At 38.4% G+C, this 24,228-nt stretch overlaps 1 protein-coding gene across 1 annotated transcript in view; it reads left to right on the forward strand.

Moving 5' to 3' along the window:
* Positions 1–3,597: 3,597 nt before the first annotated feature.
* Positions 3,598–24,228, forward strand: part of NSF (N-ethylmaleimide sensitive factor, vesicle fusing ATPase) — a 146,560-nt gene continuing 125,929 nt past the window's right edge. The window contains exon 1 of the mRNA XM_028087481.2: positions 3,598–3,660. Within this exon, the coding sequence (XP_027943282.1) occupies positions 3,649–3,660 (12 nt within the window). The 5' untranslated portion in view covers positions 3,598–3,648. The remainder of the gene's footprint in view (positions 3,661–24,228) is intronic.

Raw genomic sequence — 24,228 nt, forward strand, 5'->3', positions numbered from 1 at the left:
TTATGTTATGTTATTTTTATTTATTTATTTATTTTTATTTATTTATTTGAGAGAGAGAGAATGAGAGATAGAGAGCACGAGAGGGAAGAGGGTCAGAGGGAGAAGCAGACTCCCTGCCGAGCAGGGAGCCTGATGCGGGACTCGATCCCGGGACTCCAGGATCATGACCTGAGCTGAAGGCAGTCGCTTAACCAACTGAGCCACCCAGGCGCCCTTATTATGTTATGTTAATCACCATACATTACATCATTTGTTTTTGATATAGTGTTCCATGATTCATTGTTTGCATATAACACCCAGTGCCCCATGCAGTACGTGCCCTCTTTAATACCCATCACCAGGCTAACCCATCCCCCACCCTCCTCTGCTCTAGAACCCTCAGTTTGTTTCTCAGAGTCCATAGTCTCTCATGGTTCGTCTCCCCCTCCGATTACCCCCCCTTCATTTTTCCCTTCCTACTATCTTCTTCTTCTTCTTTTTTTTTTTTTTTAACATATAATGTATTATTTGTTTCAGAGGTACAGGTCTGGGATTCATCAGTAAATCTCGTCTAAAAATATCCTCATGGAAACATCCAGCATAATGTTTGACCAAGGATCTGGGCACTGTGACCCAGCCAAATTGACACATAAAATTAACCATCACACTGGGTCACACAGTGGCCATGTTAACAAGAACTGATCTTAATCAAACCCTTACCACCACCACCCCCATTCCTCACTGTTATTTATCCTAGATACTGCTATATCTAACTCATTATTATGTCATGATCTTTTGTCCTTTCATTCAAGGTATCTAATACCCCTTTCCTCTCTGTCTCTATCCTTAGTCTCACCTCATCCACCTCCTGCCTCGCTAAAAAGCCTTGCAGCCCTTAGAAAATATGTTAGTCATTTACACGTCAGGATAAATTTAGGGTCGCCTGGCTGGCTCATTCAGTGGGGCTTGTGACTCTTGATCTTGGGGTTGTGAGTTTGAGCCCCATGTTGGGCATTGAGATTATTTTTTTATTTTTATTTTTTTTAAAGATTTTTATTTATTTATTTGAGAGAGAGAGCACATGAGAGGGGGGAGGGTCAGAGGGAGAAGCAGACTCCCTGCTGAGCAGGGAGCCCAATGCGGGACTCGATCCAGGTACTCCAGGATCATGACCTGAGCCGAAGGCAGTCGATTAACCAACTGAGCCACCCAGGCACCCTCGAGATTACTTTAAAAGAATAGGGTAAATCTAAATCATTGTTAGCTGTCTTACCTACTTTCTCATTGCAAAAGAAAAGCATATTAAAAAGATTTCAGGATCAATGAAGAGCTGAGGGAGGTATTTTTTTGAGGAAGGGAAAGAAAAAGAAATTGACAAACAAATGAAGACAAAGAGGGACAGCCAGATTTTGGAGAATATGGAAACCAGATAAACTCCAGGGGTCTAGATAATTCATGGTCTTTTCAAGGTGTCACCATTGCAGTAAGTCAGCTCCCACTGTTTTTTTATCTTCCTCAGGATAGTCAAGGTTGCACTTGCTTGGGAGAGAACCATCTCATTAATCGAGCTTGGGTTCTGTGCTCCCTCCTGGGCCAGGGGATGGCAGGGCACCTTGTCCGACAGTTTCCAAGCTGCATGAGCTGGAGGAACTGTGGCCAGAAAAAGGGGTGAGGATTTGGGGTAGCAAACTATTTATTCTCTATCGACCATCACTATCACTGTAAGAATTGCTCAAAGGTAATGCAGAAACAGCTCCACTATTTCTAAGATAACCTTGAATATCAGAGTAAGGCACAGATGGGAGGCACAGACACTGTGACAGCCTGGACCAATGTCTCAGAATCCTTCTGCTCCAGATGGATACTAAGCACCTTAAGGACAAGAGCTCATGTACACCTAGTTTTTTGGTAAATAGACCTGTAGGACTGTGTACGTGATGCTACTGAATTTATGCCACTTGTGAGATGCTACAAAGGTTGGCTTATCATGGGAATATGCGCTCTAAACAGACACATTGGAACCTCTCCAGCAAGCCTATCTTTCCTGGGTGGTAAGGAAGATTAGACATTTTCCCTTGCAATCTATTTTACCTAGTAAAAAATCAGTGGTGTAAATATATTCGCATTATTCTCTGGCCTTGAAAATAATGTCAGGTCATTGGACTGAGAACCAATATCATCTTCTGGATCTGTTTGGTAAATCTCTTTGATTTACAGATTCAAATTCAAAGTATCAAAAAAATGTAAGACACAACCATTAAGCTCACCTAATTATACCTCTCACTTTGCGAACAAGGAACAAGGAAACCGGGGCTCATAGAGGTTGAGATAGGGCAAATGAGTAGGCAGAGCAAGAAAAGGGACAAGAACCTACACCTCCAGGCTCCCCAATTCATTCTCATTGTTTCGTAGCTTTTGCAAGTTAATAGATCAGAGTTCAATTAGTTGTTTTCCTGATAAACTCCGATCCACTGATTTAGTTAACATCTGATTTGTCCAATAAAGCAATGTGGTTCTCAGGCACAGCGTTAAGAGTTTATAAAACTGGCCTGATTTTGTTTCTTCTGTCCCTGGCCCGCCTTCAGGTCACTTACTGATTTTTATTCTCAATCTTAAACTGCTAAGCATGTCCAGCTCTTCTAATTTTTTCCTTTGCTCATGTTGGAAAAACTAGTTTTTCCTAATCAGCTGTGACAAATGAAAGTTAAAAAATCCTGTTGTTTCTCCTTGTCTTGTGTAAATACGGAGAGAAATATAAGCAGTCAGGGTCAGGGGCAATAAAAGCATCGGGGAATCTGCTAAGCAGAATCTCTCTTCTTGCAGGGTGCTGCTGTTGTTATTACTTTTTCTAATTATTATTATCCTCTATTCTGAGACTCCAGTGAGGAAATGGTATAGTAGAAACATCGAGGTAAAAAACGGAACGAATTTTGGGCATATTTCATTCAAATTCCGCCGTGTTGTCTAAACTGAAACAATACTGGGTAATTATACGGTTAAAAACATTACCTTTATAAATAAATACTTAATAATGAAATAAAAAATATAGAAAATAAAGGTATAGCAAGAATCACAATTCACTTTTAAATTTGAAGAAAATACTGAGTTTTCCAGGCTACCTATAAGCGAAATATACATGCCAACGTTGGTAATTTCCAGGAGCTAGGTACAAGCTTGCCTACAGAAAAAAGCCTGAATTCACACAGAACCTGATTTCAGAACCAACTTTGGGCAGGCCAGTTGCCGCGCCGGGTGCTCTTAGGCACATTTTCGCATTTCAGTGAGTCTGGAAGCAGAAAGTTAAAAAGGCTGAGAGAGGCCATTACTGGGCAAGCAGTAGCGGGCAGAGAGAAGCAGGGCTAAGGGATTAAAACATCAAAAGCCTTGCTACAAAGTCCGGCGCAACCCGCCAGCTGTGACAAGACTCGCAAAAGAAGCCCTTAAGAGAGTTGCCGGCGGACAGGAACTCTGCAAAAATAGAGTCACAGCACCCGCAGCTCCCGCTCAAAATGGCGCCGCTACCCTCCCCCGCCCCACGGCGGCCGCGCGCGCGGCCTCACGGCGGCTACACGCCTGCGCGAGGGCGGGCGGCGGGCGCGCGCGCGCGCGGTGGGGGCGGGCTCTACTAAGCGCCCAGCTGCAGCCGCGAAGCCGGACGTGTCTGCGAAGATGGCGGGTCGGGTGAGTGCCGGCCCCGAACCTGCGGCTCGAGGCGGGGGCGCCCGGCTCGTGGGCACCCTGAGGTCCCGACGGCCCCAGGGGAGGGGGGTTGAGTCTGAGCAGATGGAGGGGTTGGAGGGCGGCAAGCCAGAGAAGGGCTTGAGGGTAAGAAGGGGGAGCGGTGGCAGGGGATTAGCTTTCCTCAGAAACTCCATCCCCCTAAGGAAGCTCGAGGGGAGGTGACCCCCTCACTACCATGGGTCTCCTGGGTCTCCTTTAATTCTCCCTTTCCATCCTTTGGGGCTTGTTACCCGCGTCCCCCAAGCCAGTCGCAGGACTGTGGCGGTCCCAGCCCCGTTGGACGGACTCGGGGGGTTTCTCCGCACCCCCTTGCTAGGGCTTATTAGGTGCAGCCGTTGGAATAACTGCGGGGGATCCGTCTGCTGCGTTGGGGGCGAGGGCTGTGGGAAGGATCATTAGGAACCCATCTGAGTGGAAGGTCTTGTGAAAGGAGGAGGAGGTGCAAATGACTTTTAGTGTTAAACCCCAGCCACCCTGGGGGACCTGTCACTGTCGGAACAGGCAGGAATGTCTTCACCTTGGAGTGGGGATGCATTTGGGGTGTCGCGTTTTGTTTTTATGAATGACAGTCGCTTTGAATGCAGCAGGATATGTTATAGTTTCAGGGTTTTAAATTTTACTTCCTCCTTTAGCCTCTTAAGATCGCGGTGTAGTATGGGTTTGGCAAGGGGAGATAGGGCTGGTTCTGTGCTGTACTGCAGTGTGCATTGAGCTAAAAGCTCTCTGAGGGATGGATCCTGCCCAGAGATTACACTGGTCATAAACCTGGGGACATTAACTGCGTCACTAGGGGATAAGGATGTGCTTGACTGATTGATTTATACTGGAATCTTTGAACAAGTTTGCATAGATTTACGCACGCATGCAAATGTCCTATCTAAAAGAAATTGTAAGTCGTGAGATGATGGAGTGAGAAGAGACCTTAAAGGTCATTTAATTTGACCTCTTTCTCTTCCTTTTCCCCATAGCCTCTCCTTTTATTTATGGCTACTCCCTCTACCCATGCTTTAGATTCTCTTTTTTTCCACCCAAGGAATCCCCACTCCTGTGCATTCCCCTGTTCCCTCTCAACATACTTAAGCTTCTCCCACCTTAAGACAAACCCTCCCTCCACCCCCACAGTTGTCTCCTTTCTCTTCCCATTTTTCAGCCAGATATTTTGATAGAGTTGTGTACATTTATCGTGTTTCATTTGCCTACCACCTACTTACCCCTCAGCCCACTGCGGTCTGATTTCTGGCCCTATCAGTCCACTGAAACGTGCTCCTAAACTTAATTAACATTTTTCATTCTTTGATTGGATGTCTCCACAGCATTTGACATTGTTGACCATAGCCTCCTTCATGGAAAACACTCTTCCCATGGCTTCTGGGCAGCCTTACTCCTACCTCTCTTTTGCAGACTCACCCTCCTCTCCCCTGTTATTCAATGCAGATATTCCTCAAGGCTCTCTTCTCCATTTTCTCTTTGGGCAATCTCTTCTAAGCCTACAGCTTCAACTACCATCTATATGCCAGTGATTCTCAGTATTTGACTCCCAGTCCAGATCGATCCTTTAAGTTCCAGATCAATATATCAAACTGCCTATTAAAAATCAAGGCACCTCAAACTCTACAGTTTACATCCAAGCCCATGATCTTAGCCCACCTAATTAGTACTTTCCCTGTTTTCTGTTTCAGTGAATGGCATCACCGTCCATAGGCTGGAGATCAGTGGGGGGGGTGGGGAGGTGGTGGTGGTGGTGGTCATGTTCATGGTCATCCTTTATTTTTCTCTCTCACCACATCCTCTGCCCCCCAGTAAAATTCATCACTGAGTTCAGTTCCACCCACCCCCACCCCTTCCCTAAAAGGGTATTATTAGGGCCGAAGAATCTGGCTTGGGCATTACTGCCTTTTTTTTTTTTTTTTTTGAGATTTTATTTATTCATTTGACAGAGAGAGACACAGTGAGAGAGGGAACACAAGCAGGGGGAGTAGAAGAGGGAGAAGCAGGTTTTCTGCAGAGCAGGGAGCCCGATGATCCCAGGACCCTGGGATCACACCTGAGCCGAAGGCCGACGCTTAACTACTGAGCCACCCAGGTGTCCCGGGCATTGCTGCTTTAAACTATACCCAAATAACCCACTGGACTACTGGTCATGTGGGTTCTGTCATTTTAATATCCTAAAAATCTCTTCAATCTCTCCGCCTCTCTGCATCCTCGTTTCCACCTCATTTCCCCAAACTACCATCATTTGTGGTTTGGACTACTTCAGGAAGCTCACTAGAGGTCTCTTTACAGCGTTTTCCACATTGCTTGTTTCCTCCCCTGCCTGTTGCTACTTAAACCCGTACCTCAATAGCATCAGGTTACTTTTGGGAGATCAATCCAAACTGGGCCTTTAAGGCCCTTTGTGGTTCTACTCCTGCTTTTCTCTACTCACTGCCTTACTCTCTCTGCTTAGGTTATATAAACCATTCAGTTTCTTGAACTTTAGTAGTTTCTCTTACCACAAGGTCTTTGCATGTACTGTTTCCTTTCTTTGTGATGTTCTGTTCCCAACCATTTACCTCCTACTCATAGATCACTCATCTACTCAAGGGAAGCCTGTTCTGATCCCACACAAGTCATGATCCTTTGTTATATGCTCTTGAAGAACTAACTGTATTCCTTTCTTTAGAGATTTATCTGTTTGTCATTTTAAATTTATTGGTGTGGTTATTTGCCTTTACCATTTATCTTCCACTTTGAAAGAAGAGACCATGTTAGTTTTTTATTCATTATCATCACCTGTGCTTTGCACACTGCCTTGGACCTAGGTGCTCAATACATTTTTGTTTAAAATGAAACTAATCTAATCTCTGCTTGAATACTCTAGCAATAGAGGGTGCATCACCACTAAAGCTAGCCCATTTTAGTGTCATGTTAGGAAGGTCTTTTTTATATGGAGTTCCATATAATTTTTAGCTGTTTAGAGCTACATAGAACTAAACATAATCCCTTTCCCATATGATAGTTCCTCATATATTTGTTTTTTTTTTTTTTTTAGTTCCTCATATATTTGAAGACAGGTTACACATTCGCTCAGATTTTCTCTTTTGCAAGTTAAACATCCCCAATTCCTCAAATATTCTGTATTCCAAACCCTTCATCACTTAGGTTACCTTCCTTTGGAAACGCTGTTTTGCCAGTGTTTCCTCTAAAATGTTCCCCAAGTGGAACACAGTGATTAGTGAGGAATATGCTGAACTCTTATTCTCTTGAGCTAGACACTACCATTATTAATACAGGGTATTTGCTTTTTTTCTGCAGTAAATCACACTCTTGGCTCATAATGAGCTTGCAGTCAATTAAAACTCTCATATTCTTTTAAAATTGGCTCCCCCACGCCATTCTATGTATTGTGCAATTGTTTTATTGAACCTAAGTATAAAACCTTACATTTATCCCCTTTACAATTTTTTTTTTTTTTTTTAAGGTCAGGGCCTGTTTACTACTTGTTCAGGGTCTTGATTCTCCATTCTTTCATGTTATGCAACATAGTAGCTCTGTCTGCCAATTTTGTTTTCACCTGTAGGTTTAAAATCATGACTTCTGTGTCTACATTCAAGTCATTGATAAAAAGGAGAATAAGATAGGTCAGAAATAGCCCTTGAACATGCTGTTAGAGACCTTCCTCTAGACTGATACACATCACTATACTTTGGGTACCATTACTTAAATACAAACATATTTCATTTAACCCTGACAAAACCACCCTGCAAGCTAGGCAGTATTAATATTGTTTTTCTCAGAGATTGGGGCTCGTTAATTTGCCGGGTTCACAACTAACAAGAAGCAGGGTCAGAATATGAATTCAGCTCAGTTTGCTACAATTACCTCCTTCACCAACTTAGTTGCAAGGGTCTAGAGAAGAGTAGATTTACCTTATCTAGAACTTTTGGAGGTTGCTGCCAAAGTTTAATTTTCAAAAACTACCTTCTGTCTTTTGGAAAATCTGAACACCTTTGCCCATCCCTGATTGTCTTATTTCTTCCGATAACCATAATTTCCTAGTAACTACTTATTGTTGTTTAACAAATAGAGTTAGCCTTGTTGTGATGCTTTTAAAATGAGTTCTGAATTTCCTTTTTGTGGGAGAAAAGCTATTTTGAATTATTACTGCTTTTGGTTAGTTTAATTTTGGCATTCTGATATCTTGTAAATGGTATTTATATTCACTATGTAATTGAAGGGTTTTTTATTTCACTGTATCATTATATCACATGTATCACTGGTAGCATTAGTAACCTGTCTGTATGTCCTTTGCTTTTTCTGGGCAAAAGATAGCATCATGTTTAGTTCATCTGGGAAATTGGCTGAAGAATAAAATGTGTGATATTATTCAGTAAATAGCATGTAGGTCATCAGAACTTGATTAACCCCTAAAATATCCTGAAACTCCTAATCTGAAAAGCAAAGAACCTGAAAGAAAATAATTTTTGTCATTATCTTCTTTAGTGTATCTACTATATGAGAAAAAAAATATGGAATTGTAAGTTGGATACGTTTTATAATAAATGATGAATCGATTTAAACGTACTTGATTCCCTTTGGCCTTTCCAAAGATTGAATTAGGTAAAGTGTTCTTGGCTGTCTTAAATTTTTGCTGGTAATAAAGCAGATTCTATAGTTCTAATTCTTATTACTTATACTTAATACAGACTCTTATTTATAGATGAACTCCCCATGCAGATGGCTCCCACTGCCCCAGGCCCTCCACACTGTCTACCAGAACTCTTATGCTACAGCTTCTCTGGAATCACAGAATCAGTAGAGGAAAGAAAGAATCTGAAATACAGCCTTAAATGTTTAGGAGAGCTGACTCTAAGTATAGAGGCTCCTTAGTAAAGCTGCTCTATTTGGAATTGCTTTCTTGGCCCCTACTACCACCACCACCACCTGGTTACTGAAAAGAAAAGAAAGGCTTTCCACATTGCCTGAACTTTTTTGTACTCTGTCTTTTTAAAATTGCCAGAAATTTCACTTGCTGGGGACTCAGCAGTGCCTTTCTGAAAATACACACAGAAATACCAGTAAAGCCAATGGATCACTTTCTTCATAAGTTCTTACACCTCCTTGAGGTAATCTGTTGTGAAGGAATGGGGTAAGATGATGTTAAATAGGAATCTAAGCAAGAGAACTCTCTTAGGAGTTGAATGAGGTAAAGGAAGATGTTAGATGATCCTAGGGTCCTGGGATCGAGCCCCGCATTGGGCTTCCTACTCAGCAGGGAGTCTGCTTCTCTCTCTCTCTCTCTCTCTCTCTCTCTCTCTCTCCCCCTCCCTCCCCCCTCCCCCCTCCCTCCCTCTGCCCCTCCCCACCACTCATTCTCTCTCTCTCTCTCACATAAATAAAATGTTAAAAAAATTAAAAAAGGTAAAATTTACCTAATCTCATGTTTTGATGATGACGCAGGCTAGTATATTTAGTATCAGGTAGTATATTGATGAACTTGTAGCCTAGTCTAGAAACTTAGAAGTTTATGTATGTATGTATGTGTTTTTAAAGATTTTGTTTATTTTAGAGAGAGCGTGAGTGGGGAGGGACAGAGAGGGAGAGAGGAGGAGAGGGAAAGAGAGAATCTGAAGCAGACTCCTGCTTAGCACGGAGCCCAACGTGGGGCTCTGTCCTACGACCCCGAGATCATGACCTGAGCTGAAACCAAGCGTCTCAAATGCCTGAGGCACCCATGCGCCCCAAGAAACCTAGCCATTTATAACATTTTGTGGGTGTATGACATCTTTACCAAATAATCATCCTTCAGGTAGTTTTGGAACAAGTTCTGAATTGGGGATCCTTATGTGCAATACCACGAGTCCAAACAATACAGAATGTTTTGTAGTCTTGTTTCATAAAGTCAGAGTTCTGCTATCCAAAGCATACCAACTTTCTGCAATCTTTTATGCAGTAGTTATTGTTTGTGCATGTTACTTTAGTGGAGATTTTTAAAAAGTGTCTTCAAATGCAATATGTTTTAGAAACTAAAATTGAACTCTTTATAGCACTGTTAAATAGCTTCTTTTTGAAACAAAAGGAACTTAGGCTTAAAATGGATGTATTTTTTCAAGTATTTAAGACAAGGTGCAAAGGAATAAGGTGAAAGTATACTATTGGGGATGCCTGGGTAGCTCATTCAGTTAAGTGTCTGCCTTTGGCTTGGGTCATGATCCCAGGGTCTTGGGATCGAGTTCCACATGAGTCTTCTTGCTCAGTAGGGAGCCTGCTTCTCCTTCTGCCTTCTGCCCCCCCTGCTTGTGCTCTCTCTCTGACAGATAAATAAATAAAGTCTTGGGGGGAAAAAAAGAAAGTATATTATTGTACTGTTGAAAATTCTTGAATTGGCAGAACAGTGAACCCTTGGAAACACCTGCATTAGCAATATACTAGACACTTGCTATAGTGCAGTTCTTAAGGGTCCATACTCTGGGTATGGTATCTTAGGTAAGAATCTCTTAAGGAGATTCTCTCTCACAATTCAGTATTAATACCCCTGAATGGGCTCTGAGGCCTACGTTATGTTGTCTTCAGTTTCCTAGTGATTTAATCTCATAATTTCCAACTTATTTTTTATGATGGAAACTATTCCTTGCTTGACTCTAAGTATTTCTAGAAGCTCTATGCATTTAAACAAGTATAATTTATACATACTTTAAGAGATTTCAAGCATAGGGCACCTGGCTAGCTCACTCAGAAGAGCATGCAACTTTTGATCTTGGGGTTGTGAGTTGGAGTCTCACGTTGGGTATAGAGATTACTTAAAAAAAAATCTTAAGAAAGATTTCAAGCATGTTGAAAAGTACAGCAAATAGCATAAAATATATCCATATGCTCACCACCCAGATTTAAATGTTAACATATTGTGATATTTGTTTCAGAACTTTAATTTTTAGAAATAAAACTTTACAGACCCAATTGAATCTCTTTTGTATCTCCTTTTGATTTCACTAACCTTTCCTAGAAATAACCACTATTCTAAAGTTGATATAGATCCTTTCTGTTCACATTTACCTATGTTTGTGCCCATAAGTAATATATTGTTTTGTGTTTTAAAAATATATATAATGATGTCATACTGGTATTTCTGTCTGCAAACTGCAGTTTTTTAAATTTAAAATGACATTTGGAATTTAGTCATGTTGATATATCGAGAGCCAGTTAATTCTGTTTACTGTGTAGTATCCTATTTTGTGACTATACCACAATTATCTGTGTTCTTATCTGAGGATAATTTAAATGGCTTCCAGTTTTATTTTTTATGGAGTACACATTCCTCTATATGTCTTCTTATATACACATGTAAGAGTTTGTTTAGGATATGTCTATATACATGTCTTAGACATGTATGCTATGTAGAATTGCTACATAGAATTGCTGGGTGCTAAGTTACCCTTTGTCTTTACCTAGTTATACCAGTTTGCACTCTTGCTAGCATTATATGAGTGTGTGTTACTCATGTCCTTTCTAGCACTTAACATTGCAGACAGTTTTTACAATATGATAGGTGTAAACAATCTTATTGTTTAAATTTGCATTTTTGGGGCACCTGGGTGGTTCAGGTGGCTAAGTGTCTGCCTTTGGCTCAGATCATGATCTCAGGGCCATGGAATCCAGCCCCCCCCCCCCCCCCCCCCCCCCCCCCCCCCGCTCCTGGCTCAGCGGGGAGCCTGCTTCTCCCTCTCCCTCTGCCCCTCCCCTGCCTTGTGCTTTCTCTCTAATAAATGAATAAATAAGTAAATAAAATCTTTAGAAAAAATAAATTTGCATTTTCTTCCTATTACTAATGAGATGAGCAATTTTCATATTGGTCATTGGGCTATCCTCTTCTCTGAATCACCTTTGTATAAACTTTGCCTCTTTTTACCTTTTAGCTGTTAGTATTTTTTTAAAAAAATTGATTTGTAGAGGGGCGACTGCATGGCTCAGTCGTTAAGCGTCTGCCTTAGGCTCAGGTCATGATCCCAGGGTCCTGGGATCCAGCCCCACATCAGGCTCCTTGCTTGGCCAGAAACCTGCTTCTCCCTCTCCGACTCCCCTTCCTTGTGTTTCTTCTCTCGCTGTGTCTCTCTCTGTCAAATAAATAAAATCTTTAAAAAGAATTGATTTGTAGAGTTTTCCTTTTGGGGGGAGTAAGGTATGCTTTGGAATCTAATTCTTATTTAGTTGTAAATAGCTTCTTCCAGACAGTGGTGATCTTTTCATATTTATAGAGTTTTTGATTTAAATTTTATTATAGCTATGATTACCCATTTTTTACCTTTGTGATTACTGTGTTTGTGTGCTTTAAGAGAAATCTTTTTTTTAAAGGTTTATTTATTTTAGAGAGGGAGGGAGAGCAGGGGAGGGGCAGAGGGAGAGGGAGAGAGAGAATCCTGAAGCAGACTTCCCATTAAGCATAGAGCCTCACTCAGGGCTCAATCCCAGGACCCTGAGATCATGACCCGAGCCACAACCAAGAGTTAGCTGCCCAACTGACTGAGCCACCCAGGTGCCCTAAAAGAAATTTTTCCCTACCTTCAAGTCAAAAAGATTTTCATCTTAAAGGTTTAAAATTTTGGTTTTTATAATTTGGTGTTTAATTCATCTGGAATTTATTTTTGTGTTTGGTGTGAATTGGGAAGCTAATTTTATCTTTTCCATATGTATAGCCAGTTGTCCCAATATCATTTATTGAATCCTTTTTTTCCACTGATTTTTAATGCTATCTGTTTTATAACCACCGTAAGTCTGGACTATTGTGGTTCATATTCTGTTTGCCTATATGTACACCAATGCCACTGTTTTAATTAAAATAGCTTTAATATTAAATGTATATCATGTTATATGTTTTATAATTTATTATTTGATGTTATGTATATTGTATGATAGCTTTAAAATTATTCTTGCTATATGCTTAAATTATTCTTGTCCCCTCATTTTTCTTTATTTGGCATTTCCATATGAAAGTAATCATTCCTCTTTTAAAAAATATCTTTATCTTTAAATTTAAATTTATCTTTATTGGGGTCCTGGCTGGCTTAGTCAGTAGAGCATGCGACTCAATCTCAGGGTCATGAGTTCAAGCACCATGTTGAGTGTAGAGATTACTTAAAAATAAAAAATCTTTAGGAAAAATTATCTTTATTGCTACTGATTTTGACCTACATTTTTTCTTTGTTTTACAAGAGCAGATAAAAGATAATTTCAGTAAAATTCAGCTGAATTACTCTACAAAGCTGATTTTCTTTTCCTTTTTTTGATGTTAAGCCAAAAAATACTAATAATTTATCACAACTTTGTGCTCTATAGATTTGAAACCAAATGAATTAGCATCAGCTGTTTGTGAGTAATGCAGGGTATTTTGGTTCTTTGCTAAATTCAGAATGAAGTGCTAAAGTTCTCACGTGTTCTGCACTAGCCATATAGATATTTGATAATGGAGAAAATGGGAAAATTATTAAAGTAAGAAATAAGTTGTCATTTTTGAAATCCAACATTCACTTATTTTTAAAATCCCTAAATAATAAAAGAATATTTTAGGGTTTTGCTGGTGGATTTTTAAATACTGTAAAGTGTTTTTAGTGTTATCTGCATATGAACACTTTCTTACTTGATTGACAAGCAATGAAAATAGCAATTATCGATAATTCTGGGTCTTCCAAAGAACATCAATGTGGGGGAATTAAAAAAATTTAGTTATCCTAGTTACTTGTCTCCTAGAGAATAATATTGACAACATTTTGTGAGATGATAGAAGACGTGGTTCTCACTGTTTGGAACAGAGCCTGGTGTGGAGGTATTACACAGTGAATGATTGTTGAGTGAATGGATGAACATTTATTTCTAAATACCTTAATAAATTATCATTTTGGACATGTAGTTTGAATTTTAATGTTACATTCTCTGCCCAGCTATTGAATACTATACTGATGTTTATTCTGTTGTTCAGATTATTAATAACGTGGCATAGATCTAACTTTAAACAGCTGCTGGATTTCATGCTAGTCTTTTTTCTCCATGTGCCAATACTGAGTCTGATTATTGTTTTTTATATATAAAGCCTCCCAATCAATTTACTACTTATCAAGCATCAAAATAAACTTACTTGTATTTATCAAATTAAATGATGAAATGGCCTAAGGGCATTATTGAATCCGCTTTCCTACCTTTCTGTTGTAAAAAGAAAGGAATCTATAGGTATTTCTGTTTTTATGAAGTTTATTTCTCCTTACTTAATACAGTGATTCTCAAAGTGGAATCTGCAGACCAGCTAATCAGTATCACCTGAGAATTTGCTAGAAATGCAAATTCTCAGGCCCTACCCCAGGCCGATTAAATTAGAAACTCTGGTGGTGGGGCCTTGCAATCTCCTTTAACACATTCTCCAAGTGATTCTGATGTATGCAAGTTAAGAAGCTTTGACTTGGTATATTGTGCTTTCCAATTTAGTTCCTTAACAAATTGCTGAGGATATTTTTCCCATATTTCTTTCCAAATGTATATTCAACCTTGTTATTTCGAGATTTCAGGATTATTGTCTTTTCTTCCCTTTAATACCTTAAACTGTATCCAATTTTCAAACATTAAGGAAAGCATAGTTATTTCCTGCAATACAGTGAATTTGGTATTCTAAGTGATCTTCCTATAGAAACAGTTTAAACTGCTAGATAGCATAGTAACTGTAGTTAAAAATGATAAATTGTATACTTGAAATTTGCTGAGAGTAGATCTAAAGTGTTCTTACCACACACAGAGAAAATGGTAGCAATGTGAGGTGCTGGATATGTTAATTAGCTTGATTGTGGTTATCATTACACAAAGTATACTTATATCAAAACACCACATTGTACATGTTAGGCAAAATTCCCTAAAGCTGAACATATATGTGTATGCTATGACCCAACAATTCTGCTGGAGGCTGTGTGTGTGGGGGGGTGTATATCCAATAGACATGCATACATATATTATTCAAAAAACATGTACAAACATGCTAATAGCAGCAGTATTAGTAATTAAAAACTGGAGACAACTCATGGATAAATAATGGTGGCATATTCATATAGTTATATGCTATAAAAAGCAACGAAAATGAATAAACTAGTGCTGCAGGCAACAGTATGGAGGAGTTTCACAGTCATAACATTGAGGGATAGAAGTTAGACGCAAAATTATACATGCTGTTTATATAAAGTTTCAAAAATAGGCAAAACTGTGATTATTTCTGGTGATAGAAACAAGATACTGGTTATCTGTAGTTGGGGGTGAAGGGCTAGTTAACTAGGAGGGGGAAGTATGGGAGGCGGCTGGTAGTGTTCTCTTTCTTGAACTCGGTGTGTTCAGTTTTTAGAAATTCATTGAGCCAAACACTTTAACATATGTACTTTTCTGTAGGTATGTTTTTCTTCAATAAAAGTTTATTTAAAGAAATGGTAGTTCTTTTTCTTAAACTGAGGTGAGGCTCTAGGCCTTCTATTTTTGTTCTGATTACTTCTCCAAAGATTCTTCTCTTCCTCTTCACCCTTCAAAAGAACATAGGTGCTAAACTTTCATCAGGATGTTGGGAATTAAAAAGAGAGGTTCACAAACAATTGTTTTCGTTTCTTTAACATTTAGAGATAACTTTTTAGAGTGAGAGCACGAAGTTACTGAATAAGGATATCTTAAACTAAATGGTATTTTACAGTTTTGAAAACACCTTCACAGATCTTTTCTTGTTAGATTCTTAGAGCAACCTTGAGTTGGCACTCTAAATTCAGTTCAACAAGCAAAATTCAACAAAATCCACAGCTAACATTATACTTACTGGTGAAAACTGAAAGCTTTCCCTTTTAGCATCAGGAACAAGATAAGGATGCCTGCTCTTGCTACTTATATTCAGTGCGACATTGGAGGTTCTAGGTAGGCAGTTAAGTAAGATAAAAAAAAAAGTTTGGAAAGAAAGAAATAAAATTCAATTTGCAAATGCCATGATCTTATATATAGAAAACCCTAAAAAATTTACAAAAAATGAATCTAGCAAAGTTGCAGGATACAAGAGCATTACACAAAAATCAGTTGCATTTCTATAACCTAGCAATGAACAATCTGAACATGAAATTGAGAAAACAGTTCCATTTACAATAACATCAAAAAGAATAAAATACTTCTGAATAAGTTCAAAGAAGTACAAGACTTGTATACTAAAAACTACAAAACATGTTGAAAGAAAGATCTAAGTAAATGGGAAGACATCTTGTGTTCATGGATTGGAAGACTTAATATTATTAATATTGCAATACTCCCCAAATTGATCTCTAAATTCAGTGTGATCCCTATCAAAATTCCAACTGCCTTTTTTCCAGAAATGGATAAGCTGCTCCTAAAATTCATATGGAGTTGCAAAGCCATTGAATCCACAACAATTGGAAAAAGTAGTACAAAGTTGAAGGGCACACACCTGATTTCAAAACTTACTACAAAGTTACAATAATCGAGATGATGTGATGGTGGTGTAAGGATAGTCTTATAAACCAGTGCAATAGAATTGAAAGTCCAGAAGTAAACACATACATTCATGGTCAGTTGATTTTTAACAAGCATGCCAAGACCATTCAATGGGGAAAGAATAGTCTTTTTAGCAAATGATGCTGGGACAGCTGGATATCTTCATGCAAAAGAATGAATGTGGACCCCTCCTTCACACCACATACAAGAAATTAACTCAGAATGGATCAAAGATCTAAATCTATAAAATTCTTAGGAGGAGACATTGGTAAAAATCTGCACGACTTTGGGTTAAACAGTGATTTTCTTTTAGATATGACAAAAGCACAAAAAAATAGATAAGTTGGACTTCATCAAAATTTAAAACTTTTATGCATCAAAGACCACTATCAATAAAGTGAAAAGACAACCCACAGAATGGGAGAGAATATTTGCAAATCATATATCTGATAAGGGTCTAGTATCCAGAATATATAAAGAACTCTTGCAACTCAACATTAAAAGACAACTCAATTTAAAAACAAGCAATGGATGGGCGCCTGGGTGGCTCAGATGGTTAAGCGTCTGCCTTCGGCTCAGGTCATAATCCCGGAGTCCTGGGATCGAGTCCCGCATCGGGCTCCCTGCTCCTTGGGAGCCTGCTTCTCCCTCTGCCTCTCTCTTGCTCTCTCTCTCTGTGTCTCTCACGAATAAATAAATAAAATCTTTAAAAAAAAAAAAACAAGCAATGGAAAAATAAAAATCGGCAAAGGATTTGAATAGACATCTCTCCTAACCAGATGTGCGAATGACCAGTTAAGCATGTGAAGAGATGCTCAACATCATAATCATTAGGGAAATGCCAATTAAAACCACAATGAGGGGCGCCTGGGTGGCTCAGTCGAGTTAAGTGTCTGACTCTTCATCTCAGCTCAATTGTTGATCTCAGGGTGGTGAGTTCAAGCCCTGCATTAGGCTCCACCCCCAGCATTAAGAAAAATAAACCACAATGAGGTACCACTTCACACCCATTAGGTTGGTTATAGTTAAGAAATTGGAACCCTTATTCTCTGCTGGTGGAAACGTAAAATGCTGCAGTCATTGTGGAAAACAGTTTGGCAGTTCTTCAAAAAGTTAAACAGAATGACTCAGCAGTTCTCCTAGGTATCTAACCAAGTGAATTGAAAGTAATGTTTATACATAAACTTGTTACATGGATGTTCATAGCATTATTCATAATAGCCAAAAAGTGGAAGAAATAACCCAGTGTCTATCAGCTGATGAATAAACAAATGTGGTCTATTCATACAGTGTGAATGATCTGTCACATGCTACAGCATAGAAAATCTTGAAGACATTACGCTAAGTCAAAGAAGACAGTCACACAAAGATGACAGATTTTATGATTCTGTTTATATGAAATGTCCAGAATAGGCAAATCTATAGAGACAGTTAAACTAGTGGTTATCAGAAGGTGAAGGGAGGGGAGAATTGGGACTAACTACTACTAAGTACTGGGTTTCTTTTTGGAGTTTGCTGGAAATGTTTTGGAAATGTTAGTGGTGATTGCACAACATAGTGAATATAGTAAAAACCACTGAAGTGTACACTTTAAAATGATGAATTGTATGTTGTATGAAATTGTCTTAGTCTCTTTGGGCTGCTATAATAAAATGCCAGAGACTGAGTAACTTTAAATAACAGAAATTTATTTCTCACAGTTGTGGAGGCTAGAAGTCCAAGATCAGGGTGCCACCATGGCTGAAGTTAACAGTGGAATGTTGTGATCCTTGCAGGTGATGAAATGAAACTATATTACGTGCTTGAATTATATTGGAGGTACCTATAGGATGAAAATGTGCAATCTTCATGTTATTCATCTTAAAATTAGAATTTTGTTCTCTTCTAAATGTGCAGTATTCAGAATGAATCGTATTAAAAAAATCATTTAGAAGTAATGTTCTTGTGTTGTGAGAAATAAAAGCAGTAGCTAGAGTGAGGCAGATAAAGTTGACCTTTGAAGAACACAGGGGTTAGGGACATTGACTCCCTGTGCAATTGAAATTCCACTTAGAATTTCTGACTCCCCAAAATCTTAACTACTAATAGTCTATTACCAGAAGCCTTACTGATAAATGGTTGAATAACACTTATTATGTATGCTGTACGTACTATATACTGTATTCTTTTTTTTAATATTTATTTGAGAGAGAGAATGAGAGAGAGAGCACATGGAGGGGGCGGTCAGAGGGCGAAGCAGACTTCCCTGCCAAGCAGGGAGCCCGACGTGGGACTCTATCCAGGGACTCCAGGATTGTGACCTGAGCTGAAGGCAGTTGCTTAACCAACTGAGCCACCCAGGCGCCCTATACTGTATTCTTAATAATGAATTAAACTAGAGAAAAAAATGTAACAAAATCATAAGGGGGGGCACCTGGTTCGTTCAGTTGGTAGTACATGTGACTCTAGATCATGGGGTTGTGAGTTTGAGCCCCAAGTTGGGCATAGAGTTTACTTGATTTAAAATATATATACGTGTGTGTGTGTCTGTGTATATAAAGAAAGAAAATCATAAGGAAGAGAAAATACATTTATAATACTGTAATGTATTTATAAAAAAACTGCATAGAATTTGAGGTCAAATCCATGTAGTTCAAGGGATCAACTGTAATGTTAGATTTTGGTAATAAAAAATTGTGGGCTGTGATGCTTGCAGGTATGTAAAGCTCTTAAAACAGTGCCTGACTCATAATAAAGCTCCCCAAACATATTAGCTGTTATTATTAACACTCCTCCCTCACCACCACCAAATGGGTAGTCTGTTGTATCAACATCATTATTGAATAGTTTCCCCCATTGATTGTCAGTCTTGTATATTAAGTTCTCCTATATATCTAATCCTATTTCTGGGTTGGTGGTTCTACTCCCTGAACTGTTTTTGTACCAGTACCATCTTTTAATTACTGTATATAGCATGTTTTGATGCCTAGTAGGGCCAGTTTCCCTCATTCTTCCTAAAAGTTTTCTTGGTTACTTTAACAAATTTAAAAAATTCCCTCCCATTTCCTCTACTGTATTTTACTTGGCAGGTTGCAGTTTAGATTGAATTTATTAATGACCCATTGGGATTCTGCTTATAATTACATTACATTTATAGGTTAATTTGGAGTTTATGATACCCTTACAATATTGAGTCACTGCATACAATAACATATTTCTCTCTACATTTATGTGGATATTCTTTTATGTATTTCCATTGGTTTTCTTTATGAGGGTCTTATGCATTTTTGCTAAACTTTTTTCTAGTACTTTAAGCATTTTTTGTTTCTGTTGTACTGGGAATCTGTTGTCTATTTCCTATTTATAGCAGTTTTTGATTTTATGTATTTATCTGCTTAGATAGGCATTAATTTTCTTCAACTTTGTAGATATATTTTTCCAAAAATTTTAAAATTCAACAAATACTTATTGAATCCCTATCATGTGCTAGATAATATTCCAGGTACTTCTCCAAATTTTTAAGTAATTTATTTTAAGGCATTGATGAACTTTCCCAGATTATTGCAGCCTTGGAGAGGAAATTATTTATTCACAGTGCCAAGGACTCAACTGACTATGATTTAGTGCTCATTTTGATGCTGTCATTGGTTAACCTGCCCAATGTAAATAAGTCTTTAACTCTTTGTATAATTATCAAATGGTTCTGTGTTTCAGACCATATTTTATAGCTTCTTACTGAGTTTGCTAGAAGTGCTTTTTCTTTATTTACAAAAATCCTTGTCACACCATTATCAAAATTAGATTTAACCAACATGATTTAGTTATGAAAAAAACACACACAAAGTTGAGACAGTGTCTTGTATGTCATGAATAATGACAATGGCCTTTATTAAGCATGTCCTTTGTGTTATTTTCCTAATGTGTATGGTCATAACTGTCTGTACAGAAGCAGACAGAGGTCTAAAATGAAATGCCATCAATTAACTTAAAGATTTATTTATTTTAGAGAAAGGGTGGGGGGAAGGGGAGAGGGAGAGAGAATCTCAAGTAGACTCACCACTGAGCATGGAGCCTGATGTGGGGCTTGATCTCATGACCCTGCGACCATGACCTAAGCCAAAATCAGGAGTTGGACGCTTAACTGACTGAGCCACCCAGGCACCCCACCATCAATTAGCTTTAAAAAACAAAAATTTTAATTTGCATCAAAAACTAATGATGTATGGTGATTAACATAACAATAAAAAATTTAAAAAATTTTAATTTGGTAAAATTGGAAAATGCAGAAAAAAAGATGAAAAGAAATCATCTGTAGTTCCATTATCCAGTTACAATTATTTTTTACATTTTGGTGTGTTTCCATTTGGTTGATTTGCTATTCTTTTATTTTTTTTATTTTATTATTTTTTTGATTTGCTATTTTTTTTAAAAATCAAGCTATAAAGTAAAACTTCACGTATATTTTTTTATGTTCCTGTGATGTAAACCCCTCAATATATTATGAGGAGTTTGATGGTTATATGATATTTAATTAGGTGGTTATGTTGTAGGTTACATATCCTTTACTTGGAAATAGTATTTTTAGGTTGCTTCTAATTCATCACTGTTAAAATAATGCTGTAGAGAACAATTTTGTGCATAGAAGTTTTCCATATTTAAAATTATTTCCCTGGGTGCCTGGCTGGCTTATTTAGAAGAGGGAGTGACTCTTAATCTCGGGGTTGTGAGTCTGAGCCCTACGTTGGGTGGAGAGATTACTTAAAATAAATAAATAAACTTAAAAAATTAAAGAAAAATTATCTCCATAAGAGAAGTGTTATTTATTGTAAAAATAATTTTAGAATTGTGAAAAGTGAAAGTGTTTCCCTTATGCCTTCTTGTTTCTCCTCAGTGGTAGCTACTGTTAATTTAGTGCCTATCTTGTTTATTAAAAAAAAGCTTACCCTACACACAGTTTTGTAACTTAAAAAAAAGTTTAGCACTATATTGTGGACATTTTCCCTTGTCAGTGACACACAGAGGTCCCTTGACCTTTGAAATGGCTGCATAGTTGAGATTCTTTTAGCCACACCTCTATTTCTGGCATTTATTTAGGCTTAGGCATCTGTGTTTTTTTGTTTGTTTGTTGTTGTTGTTGTTTTTGCTATTACTGAATATCTTTAGGATAGTTATAATAATAGCTAAGATTCATTGAGTATTTACTCTGCATCAGTAAATGAGGATTATCTCATTTAGTTCTTATTGTTGTGTATGTATGGGTGGGTGCACATTTCTTCCTATTTCCTCCCTTTTCCATCCCTGCCTGTAGGGAGGGTAGAACTTTAGCTCAAACTTTGTTGCCTCTTAAGGGAAGAATTATTACAGGGAAAAAAAATCTTACTCTTCTCAGGAGGAAGAATCACCAATCTAACAGTCCGTATGGGACATTTGTACCAGAAGGACTTGCAGGTTTTATCCTTCATCTTTCACTTCCTATGCCCAGGACTGGGGGGCAGCACCCTGGGACTGGCCTTTTAGAGGAAGGTCTGACCATTCTCTTAGTTCTGTGTGTTCCTACATCTGGGATGAGGACTGTTTGGGGAGTGAACGGAGTCTGTTCTGCAGGCCTAATTATCTCTCTCTACCAGGTAGGAGTATGGATGTATCAAGGTCTAGGTCTATGTTAATATAGGGATAAGGGCCCCATTTTGAACTGTACCAAAACTCTATTTTCTAGTTTTAGCATTTATCCTATCTTTGCTATGGAAATTATTAGGTTGTACAGCCATTGAAAAATCAGAGCATAGTCTCTCAACTTTATTGAGGTATAACCATACAGTAAAATGCAGTCAAGATGTAAAACACTTATGGGGTGCCTGGGTGGCTCAGTTGGTTAAGTGTCTTCCTTCAGCTCGGGTCATGATCCCAGGGTCCTGGGATTGAGCCTGGCATCGGGCTCCCTCCTCAGTGGGGAGTCTGCTTCTCCCTCTCCCTCTATCCCTCCCCCATGCTTGCGAGCACTCTCTCTCTCAAATGAATAAATAAAATCAAGAGTTTATTTGAGAGTGAGCGAGAGTGAACACACAAGCAGGGGCAGGGGGAGTGGAAGAGGGAGAAGCAGCAGGCTCCCCACCAAGCAGGGAGCCCGATGTGGGGCTCAATCCCAGAACTCTGGGATCATGACCTGAGCTGAAGGAAGATGCTTAACCAACTGAGCCACGCAGGCATCCCTGAGTATTTAAAATCTTTTTTTTTTTAAAGATTTTATTTATTTATTTGACAGAGAGAGACAGTGAGAGAGGGAACACAAGCAGGGGGGAGTGGGAAAGGGTCACGACCTGAGCTACGCAGGCACCCCTTGAGTAATTAAAATCTTAAAAAAAACATATAAAACACTTCTGTCATCTCAAAAAATTACTTCATACTTCTTTGCTGTCCTTTTCACTCAGGCAAGCACTGACCTTTTGTTGTTGTTGCTCTAGATTACTTTTGCCTCTTCTAGAATTTCATCTGAATATGAGATGAATTTTACATAATATCTGGTCAACTCTTATTTTGCATTTGGCTTCTTTTACTCATTATTATGTTAAGTTTACTCATGTTGTTGAAGGTATCTGTAGTTTGTTTTTAATTGCTGGGTAGTATTCCATTGTATGGCTGTACCACAATTTGTTTATCCATTCATGTGTTGGTAGGCACTTGTGTGTCTTTCCAATTTTTGGCTATTATGAATAAAGCTCCTGTGAACATCTGTGTACAAGTGTGGCTATGTTTTCATTTTTCTTGAATAAAAAGCTAGGCATAGACATGCTGGGTCCCATTTAACTTAATAAAAAACTGTATTATGTCTTTGCCAGTATTTAATGTTGTTGGCCTTTTGCATTTTTCTGTGGGGTCCCTCCCCCCCCAAAAAAGATGAAAATGAGAACTTGCTTTTTTTCTTTTTCAGTATAAATCTGTAAAGGAATTTAAGGCCCTAAGGGATGTCAGGAGGTTCATTTATGTGAATAGTTATTGGTCTGAAATGGATAAGGTGGACGTATCCCTACGGGCTCTTTGAGAGATAACTTGAGGATGTTTAACTTATTTTTACTCCATCACTTCTAAGCTCACGTAACTTCAAAAATTTAACAGAAATTATTACAGGAGTTTATAGCACAAAGTAAGATTCCATAGGCCTGAAGACAGGTATCACTGATGGCCTTTCTCACACCATTCTAGACTAGCCCTGTCCAGTGGAACTTTCCACAGTGATGGCTACTAGCCACATGTGGCACTTGATAGGTGGCTAGTGCAACTGAGTGGAATTTTTAATTTTAATTTTAATAGCCATATCTGTCTAGTGGTTTCTTTTTTGAACAGTGCAGTTCTAAAATGTTATTTTTTTTTTAGCAAAAATTGTCTGACAAATCGTTGAGTGAGACTTGTCAGTGGAGCTGGCTCTGGGCAAGTTCATGTTGTCCGTCCTACTTCCCTTTCCTGTGGGGGTCTGTGTGTCTCCAGAGAGATGTAACCAAGGCCTCAAGCACCGCAGAGGAAGAACCAGTGCATTCATGAGTGTTGCAGTTAGTTAGGGTAGGGGCAGTTATTTGGTAATGAGCTCTTCTAGTTAGGTACTACACTCTGTTTTTTTCTATTTATTTTACCCTTCTAAATTCTTTGGTAAATGATAAAGCATATATCTAATTAATCCAGTTCTTAAAGTGGACCTTTCGGTGGAAGTATGCTATTTAAATTCGAAAACTGTATAACATTGCCCAGAGGAGACCTGGTTAAATCCTTCCTTTTTTTTTTTTTTTTTTTGATGAAGAGAAGCAAATTCTCTTTTTGCGCTTCAGAGGCTTTTAAGTAATGATATAATTACCTCTACTGAAGTTTCCATTAAAGATTTGTTGAGATTTTTGTTCTTTTGAGTAGCAGTGAGTTAATAATTTTTTACATTTCAAGTTAGTAGTGAAAATATTTTACAGCCTTTAGATGGTTAAATGTTCTAGATCTCAGATAACTGAACCTATTTAAAATTGCCTATCAGTGTAGTATTTTCATTTCATAATAGCTGCATGGCTG

This window comes from Eumetopias jubatus, unplaced genomic scaffold (genome assembly GCF_037043125.1).
Source record: "Eumetopias jubatus isolate StellerSeaLion01/CBP00866 unplaced genomic scaffold, mEumJub1_p1.0 scaffold_10, whole genome shotgun sequence".
NCBI lineage: Eukaryota > Metazoa > Chordata > Mammalia > Carnivora > Otariidae > Eumetopias > Eumetopias jubatus.